At 38.5% G+C, this 8,940-nt stretch overlaps 1 protein-coding gene across 1 annotated transcript; it reads right to left on the reverse strand.

Annotated features, from left to right (window-relative positions):
• Positions 1-6,095: 6,095 nt before the first annotated feature.
• Positions 6,096-7,014, reverse strand: LOC125037214. The gene is made up of 2 exons (XM_047630263.1): positions 6,777-7,014; positions 6,096-6,490 (listed from the first exon to the last, which is right to left on the reverse strand). Exons 1-2 carry the CDS (start codon positions 6,969-6,971, stop codon positions 6,272-6,274), a joined length of 414 nt encoding a protein of 137 aa, XP_047486219.1. The 5' UTR covers positions 6,972-7,014; the 3' UTR covers positions 6,096-6,271.
• Between the last annotated feature and the right edge of the window lie 1,926 nt (positions 7,015-8,940).

An 8,940-nucleotide genomic window follows, 5' to 3' on the forward strand; every position in this document is an offset into this window, starting at 1 on the left:
GCTTTTTATCATTATCATTATTATTATTATCATTATATTCATTAATATTATTGTTATTGATACTATCACTTTTACTATCATCATTATTATTACCAATACTGTTATTATTATCATTATCATTATTATTATCATTATTATTATCATTATTATTATTATTAATATTATTATTATCATTATTATTATAATTTATTATTTTGATTAATTATTATTATCATCATTTATTATTATTATTAATACCATAAATATTATTTTCATAATTATTTTAAAGATAACTTTAACAACAATAATTATTATCATCATTAATATCGTGACTACAACTAGTATAATTTTTATTGTTACCGTTATTATTATTATTATTAATATTATTATTATCATTATTATCATCATTATTACTATAATTTTAATTCATAGCTAGTGGTTCCTATTTTTTTTTTTTTTATACTCCAGACCCCTCTCATGCATTCGCAACCACCTGATACTCCATTCTCCATATGCTTTTTCTAATTACATAATTCTAGCCCAAGGGAGAAAGAAAAACATTCAACAATCCTTATTTACATATGTTTGATAAAGGGAATTCATAGTATATTCTTAATATGAACACGCTTTGTAAATTGGCCTAAAATGTTTTCCCCAAGGCTTTGCATTCCCCTGTTATCTCTGTGCGATCCCTTGATTTACAACATAGTTAAATGAAAAGTAATACAACATCCATGTTAAATAGAATAGTTAAGGTTGATTGAGGATCCTTATCCCAAACACAGGCGCTCATTCATAAAATTCCACGCATTACTACCGGTTGGGGTTGCCAGATACCACCATCCAAAGGCCTCTAATGAAATATGTAACTCGTTATGGACACGTGGAACGTACATAGTCTTTGGTATGACTGATTCTAGTCAAGTCGGACGAATATCGGTACCGTATGGATTCGAGCTATGGGGATACTATGGGAATAACAGATTAACAAAGAATCTTTGATAAGATAATTGATCAGTTTGTTAAAATGGCGCAAGACCCGACACAATAAATTTTCATATATATGGATTTGCTTTGTACACAGAAAGCAATGCATATATGTACTACAATAGATTGCATATTTACCAGATAGACAGATATATATATATCAGATAGATAGATAGATATGCGTTTATGTATGTGTATATGCAAGTCAATCGACCGGTTTGTGAAAATTGCAATAGGGACATGTAAAACAGAAATATACGCATATTATTTATCTGATAAATATGCATTGATCTATCTGGATATGCATATGTAGAGTGATAGATATACATTTATTTGTGTGTATAAGCATATCCAAATGCAAGAATACTGTCCGCAAATTTATGAAAATTCTCTCACGAAACCCTCACTATCTTCTCTATTGTTTATATAGATCTGGTCAGAGAGGCAAAGCTTATCTTCTTGAGCGATAGTTCAGATGTGAATTCGGAATAGTTTTAGTAAATTATCTTATCACTGATAATAAAAAAAGAGCGTGTGATCGCCATCTTTATCTCCTGTGATATTTTTAGAACAAATAAGTCGATAAAATCTTCATGTTTTCCGAGGATCATATTCGCTTGCTGATTAAGGAGGATACGTGTTTTGAAAATGATAAACGTATATATATGTATCATATATATGTTTCATATCTCTTCCTCGTTCTTTTTCAAAAGGGTAAGCATATATTTTGCATCCTTTGACATACACAAGTTGAACGTTGGTATACTAATCATCAAAGTTATTTTATCATATTTATTATTATTACCTTCGGCCCATTTCAGACACTCCTGATTTTTGTCATCCGCCTTGGACATGTAAGAAAGAGCTATGAAAGCAAGAGAAAAAAAAAAAAAAATAAATAATAAAAAAAAATAAAAATAAAAGAAGACGAAAAGTAAAGAAAAAATATCTATATCTATCATAAGCCTCCTTTTAATTACTTACAAACTGTTCACAAAAGTCATCACAACTCGCATCTCTGACAGCCTGGATTCTAACCAGCCTAGAGAACAGGCAGGCTTCCGCAGTGGATTCTCAACAACAGGCCACATCCACACGCTTACCCAAATAAGAGAAAAATAAACGAATATAGTAAACCCCAGTGTATGGCAATTATCGATTACGAAAAGGCATTTGACTGTAAAACTACTAACAGTACTAGAAGTTATTCGAAGACAGGGAGTAGAGAAGGTATATTGTAAAATATTGGAAGATATATACGAATATGGGACAGCGGCCATGAAGCTCCACACGGAAACCGATAATTTACCAATTAAAAAAGGTGTTAGACAGGGCGGCACCATCTCACCAACACTGTTTACAGCTTGCCTTGAAGCAATATTTAAGAAGCTAGAATGGAACGGGAAGGGTATCAAAATAAGAGAGAAATACCTAAGCAATCTAAGATTTGCAGATGATATTGTTCTCTTCAGTGAATCTGCAAATGAAATGCAGTAATTAATAAACGCTCTGAATAAAGAAAGTCTGAGGTCATGTTCAACTGTAGATTTCAATTCGATACATGTACAAGGCGAAGCGCTAGAGGTAGTGGACAAGTATATACACCTAGGGCAACTCGTACAGACAAACACATCTAGCGAAGAGGAAATTAAGCAACGCATCAGTCTAGGCTGGAGCGCCTTCGGCAAACACAGTGAAAGAGACTCCTTGCTATTGTATGTAAAAAGAAAAGTCTTTAACCAATGCGTCCTCCCAGTTATGGCCAATGGATCAGAGACATGGACTACAACCAGATTACTGGAGAAGAAACTAATAAGTGCCCAGAGAGGGATCGAAAGGTTGATGCTGGGAATTAGCCTAAGAGATCGGATGAGGGCGACGAGGATCAGGGAACAGATAAAAGTGACAGATGGACAAAGAGAGTAACAGACTGGGTTATAACTAACATAAACAGACCAAGGGCCAGACCAATGACAAGATTTGGGGGCCAAGACTGCAAACAAAAAAAGCAGGACAGGCAAAGCTGGAAAAGATTGGAAGAGGCCCACGGCCTGCAGGGGACTGATTCAGGCTGATAATGATAATGATGATGAAATCTATCTATCTATATAAATATATATATATACACATACAGGCACACACTCAGAACGTGACAAAGGGGTATTTATCTATTTATTTATTTTCCTATTTCTGAGATGGTTTAACGTTTCACCTTCCCATTTTCCTAGACTGAGGAACAAAAACTTTATTCAGAATTTTTAATTAATATCTTAAACCTTAGAACTTAAAATTATTGAAAATTCCTTGCAATCGTTACACTTTCACATGGTTATTCCCTTTCCATCATCTGATTCACCAAAAATACTATCAACAAGAAATAATGATAATAATGACATTATAAATTAATACTAGGGTCTAGTATTCATGACACAGCCGTCTGGGCAGGATAAATTCTGTTGATGAAGTAAAGAGACGAGAAAAGGGTTAGAATAACGGAGGATTTCTCTTCGTTTTCTTCGTTATTCTTGTTTTTTTTTGTTTGTCTTTTAATTTTTTACTTGTGGATATTATTTCATTATCGTCATTATCTGCCCTTATCTACTCTTTATTCTGCGGGGAGATATCAGTCAGTTATCTTCACCAACCTTAACATATCTCGCAGAAGTATATATATTTATCTACCACTTAAAACAAATTTAATCATAATCTAACTTCATCAACCTTAATCAGCCTTATATCATCCACTCTTTACCTCAAATTTGCTCTCAATAAGCAAGTTTCGAAACCAAAAATAACCCATCCATGTTTTTTTAAAATTACAATCCAGATTCCATTTTTTTGCTTAATCCGACTCGCAAGCTAAACCGATAGACACAGACGATTACATACCCTTCCCCCTTTCATCACGATAATAATGATAAAGGCTTTAGTTTTTTTGTTTTTACAATCTATCTATATGTCATTGTTTGGAATATATATATATATATATATATATATATATATATATATATATATGTGTGTGTGTGTGTGTGTGTGTGTGTGTGTGTGTGTGTGTGTGTGTGTGTGCGTGTGTGTGTGTATGCATTGTATATATATATGTGTATTTGCATTGCTTTTATTTTCTTTTTCTAAATTCGTTGAACATCAGCAATGATAAAAGGGATCATAATGATAATCATATTTGCGATGAGAATACTTCTGGCATCACTTACCATACAGCGGTGGAATCTCAATGAATATGACACGGGTAAAGATAACACAAGTGAGAGATTAGTGGTGAGACTTTCATAGTATGGTTTAACGAAAGTCCATTAATAATCACTCTATCATCATCATCATCATCGTTTGGGAACTAACGCCGGCAGGGGCGCATAGCGACATCCACCTTTCGCTTCCACCTACGAGGGCTCCTCATCGCGAGCCGCCAGGCAGGGGCCCGGCCCATCTCTAGCTCCTCACGACAGGTTTGATTGATCTACCCAAGCCACGACCTTCTCGGTCGTCCCACAGGCCTCCTCCACCCAGGGTTGTCTCGGACAGAGGCAACCTGGTGGGCAGGGTCCTCCTTCGGGAATCGATCCAAGTGGCCGTATAACCTGAGTTGGCGATCGCGGATAATGCAAGTAACAGGTCCTGTACCGGTCACGGTGCAGACGTTGGTTGGACACATGGTCCCGCCAACTGTACCCCATGATCCGGCACAAGGATCTGTTACAAAAGGCATCAAGACGAGATTCCAAAGCACAAGATAGCGTCCAAGTTTCACTACCATATAGTAAAACTGGCAGTATCAGGGCCTTGAAAACACGTAGCTTGGTCCTTCTGCACAGGTACCGGCATCTCCAAATACTCTTGTTGAGAGAGTTCATGACCCCTGTTGCCAGGTAAATCCGTCAACTGACTTCCTGGTCTGACAGCCCAGAGTCGTGAACTGCACTACCGAGGTATATAAAGCTCTCTGTGACTTCGATGTTTTCATCGCAAGCCCGTATCGACTGCACAGGGTCTCCTAGTAGGCCCCCAAAATCCTGGATCTTGGTCCAGGAGACCTCTAGCCCGAGGAGCTTTGCTTCATTATTAAATGCACCAAATGCACTTGGGTTTCCAGAGATTCAGAGAGAATAGTAACATAATCAGCAAAGTCAAGGTCTGTAACCTTGATATTGCCCAGAGTTGCTCCACAGTGACTTTGGACAGTAGCTCTACCCAGTATCCAATCCATGCAAGTGTTGAAAAGTGTTGGTGAAAGAACACAGCCTTGCCTCACACCTGAACTAACAGGGAAGAAGCTCGACATGCACCCACCACACTTTACAGCACTTTCAGTGCCTGTATACAGGTTTGTTATTAGTCCAATAATCCTTGTTGGAATTCCTCTTAGCCTCAGGATCTCCCAGAGTTATTCGCGATGCACCGTATCAAACGCCTTCTAGAGGTCGATGTAAGCTTCGAGCAGCCCACGTCCGAACTCACGACGGCGCTCTACAATGGCTCGAAGCGCCAGGATGCGGTCTATTGTGGACTTACCAGAAGTGCATCCAGATTGCTCCGGCCTTTGGTGCCTCAACAGGTGGTCTCTTGAGTACGTGCCTGGTATACTGAGTAATGTAATGCCTCGGTGATTGCTGCAGTCCAACCGATCACTCTATCTACCTCTCTAATCGTAATGTATATACTGTTAAAGACACAGGGAACATTTTTGAAGTGGCGGCGGACCACTGTGTGACATAAGGCTACTAATTTAAATAAATCAAGGGAAAACAAGCACTTATCCATATAAATAAAACTATCATCGATTTTTTCACACTGAAGAGAAAGTAATAGCTGTTATTAATAAGTTCTAGCGATCCAAACATACCTGCTCGCCGGTAATGACATTCAACATTGCACTACATAAATGCTTATTTATCTAAAGAGGGCTGTGGCTTGAATATCTACTTATATTCCCTGCTGTACATAGACAGAGACAGACAGGTATATAGGTATATAAATAGATACAGTAGATAGAGAGAGAACTTGGAAGGAAAGGATGGGAAACTTTGAACTGCAGTGCACGGTAGCGTAAAGAAGTGTGATGACAATACTACTGTAGATTTCATTATTGAAATTGGGAAAGAAAAAAAAATCTTAATATCAAATCATCTTTATTGTCATATAGAAAATAAAACTTACATGTAGTGCCAAATAAATATAAGAAATAAATAGATACCTAATCTATATTAATGTTTGTACTAATATTTGTACGAATTACAATCATCGTCCAGATCAGCATTCAGCCCGAAGGCTTTTCGCTCGTGTTCTCTGCTCAGGCTACGCGTGTTTCCTTGAGCTGAAGGTCGACGGTCGAGGACGCCAGTTCCTGTCCACGGAAGAACAGGACGCAGCTGTACACGCCGGCGCTGTTGAGGCTGAAGGGTGCCAACACGAGGTACGAGTGAGGGACGTGAGTGCCTCGGCCGAGAGCGAACAGCGGTGTCTCAGGATCCTGGCTGACGAAGTGCCCGTCGCTGTCCCTCCACGCCACCTGTTGGCAGGGAAGGGAATTAGGCTTTGCGTTTTTCTGCAGATGGCTTGGACGTCTTTAGTCAGTTTCATAAAACACTGTAAGACTATAAAGTATCGCGATGCAGTGTATGCAAGCAACACTGGAAATATTATTTGGAATAACATTAAACTCGATACTCTTTCTACCATGTAATCAACCAGTCCGTCACAAGTACTCCCAAACGGTCATTTGAGCCTGCACTCGCCTGGTAGTCGTATATATCATCATAAGCTTTTAACCAACAGGCGCAACTGCGCGCACTTACCTGGTAGTCGTGGAGGGCCGCGCCGGGTTCCACTTCCGCCGAGCAGAACACGAAGGTCCTCTCCATGGGACCGATTTCGAGGCGAGTTCCGTTCCGGATGACGGGAATGGCGGAGGAAGCCGAGCTTCCCGCAGGCGTCGGGGCCGCCTGCGACGCCGCCACCAACAAGGAGACGCAGAAGTACCGATCCGCCATGCTCAGTGAGGATCTTCAGAGTTGCTTCCTGAGGGCGACGCAGAAGATGAGTGCCCGTCTTGGGCTCGTTCGACCCCTTATAAAGCCCAAAGCTTGCGCAACGACTGAGGAAACGTTTAACCAATTCTACGACGTCACGGCGTCTTTCCGTGACGTGTACTAAATTCTCAACGAAGTTTGTACATAATTTTATATATTTAGCCCCAGCTTTTCCTTTTAGGTGTACGTGTTGCACACCGGTATCATTTCCCACAATAAAATATAAAAACAGGAAGTGAGTAGGTGAACATGACAGGTCCAAGACTTCACAAACGTTTTGTGTTGGCGAATAACGTTTTCGCGAAAATAGCTGCTCTGTGACAAGGTGAGTGAGTAGAGAGAGGAGGAAAGTGTGGGGGAGATAGAGGTAGAAACACAGGTCGAGAAGGAAGGGAAAGAAGAGAGGGAAATACTGTATATGTGTCTTTAGGTTACTTGAGAATTATTTACTTATTACTTATTCATTATTTGTTTATGCAATTATCTATTATATTCAAATAAAGTATCACCCTTACTTGCTTGAACGCTTGCATTTCTTGACACAGAGAGTTTCAAAAATAGGTCAAAATATATTTTTGTATTTCGTGTTTACCGACAATATTTTGGACTTTCCTCTGTAAAGTCTTCCATGCCTGTCTTTGATTTTGTTTCTCTGTTATTTTACTGATGCAATTAAGAGTTAAAAATCTGTAGCCATATCCGTCAATAAACTATTTATGTAAGTTTAATTGCTTCGTTTGGTGTTAATTTCCACTTGGGATAAATGTCTCGTATTTCGCCATCCTTTAAACATAATGAGTCCTTATCAGAACTCCGAAGACAGACGTGTCAGTGGCTGCAAAGGTAATAAGTGGAGGCTCTGATCTCTTTATCAGTGGGTGTTCTTAATGTTGTCTCTAGATAAACTTTGCTAGCGAAGCCATTATCGGCCATTGAGTATTTATATGGCATTAATTCGGTCTCTTAAAATAGGTGTTACGGAGAGAATGGAGAGCATGGCAGAGTGTTAGGATTACTTTGCGGGAAAATATACTCAATATATTTACTTACATTTCCTAAACGATCAGTGGTATTATAACTTGTATATCTTAGAAATATTTTTACCGGACCAAAAGCATGTTAAAAAAAAAAAAACGAAATCATTCGTTTTAAAGCAAACCAACTCAAAACCGAACGTCTCAAATCCGGCAATCGGAACCTGGCTGTTGCTGGACTAGAAATCTTCGAAACTTACTTACTAAAACACTCTACAAAAGCCTTTAGTGTATACAGGACATTATCATATTCGTCTGATACAGAATGATGAAAATGTGTATGCAACTGGACGGAGATAAATATGAGGAAGGAATGTAAAGAAAATGCGCGCCATCGCACAAAGTGGAATTGTGCCGGAAAACAGAATTCCGGATTAGAGAGGTTTAGGTGTACAGTACAGTCATGTATATGCATATGCTAATTAATCTTTCTGCACCGTCCTAAGGGCACGCACCCTCATATGTCGTAACACATTGTTCCTCTTAATCTGCCAAGATAAGAGCAAACGGAAGTTTAATCCAAATCCTTGTCAACGGATATTGTGGTAGGAGCAGCAATAAATCATGTGGATAAGTCTTGATAAGCCATTGCTATCTGTTGAGAAAGTCGGGATATATCTTCTCAAAACATTCCTATAAATGGAGTAAAGAATTTTAATACTTATCAAAAGACTTAAAATATGAAAATCGCTGTGCGTGACTAGGTGCATCTCTTCAGTTATCTATAAAGCCAGATTCCAGTAGTGTTCGATCTCTTTTATTTCTCCTTCATTCTTCCACCATTGCCCTTCATGTTTCCACTCAACATTGGCATCTATTACTTTTTCTGCAGAAATGTGATTTAAAAAAAATAGTGTACTCAACAAAATCGTTATAAGATAAACAATCAGATACTG

Source organism: Penaeus chinensis, chromosome 22 (genome assembly GCF_019202785.1).
Source record: "Penaeus chinensis breed Huanghai No. 1 chromosome 22, ASM1920278v2, whole genome shotgun sequence".
NCBI classification, from domain to species: Eukaryota; Metazoa; Arthropoda; class Malacostraca; order Decapoda; family Penaeidae; genus Penaeus; species Penaeus chinensis.

Excerpts from the sequence above, each read along its gene's own strand:
- LOC125037214 (XM_047630263.1), bottom strand. The coding sequence starts at position 6,971 with ATGGCGGATCGGTACTTCTGCGTCTCCTTGTTGGTGGCGGCGTCGCAG. Across the intron at positions 6,491-6,776 it reads CGGCCCTCCACGACTACCAG|GTGGCGTGGAGGGACAGCGA; the intron begins GTAAGTGCGCGC and ends CCCTGCCAACAG.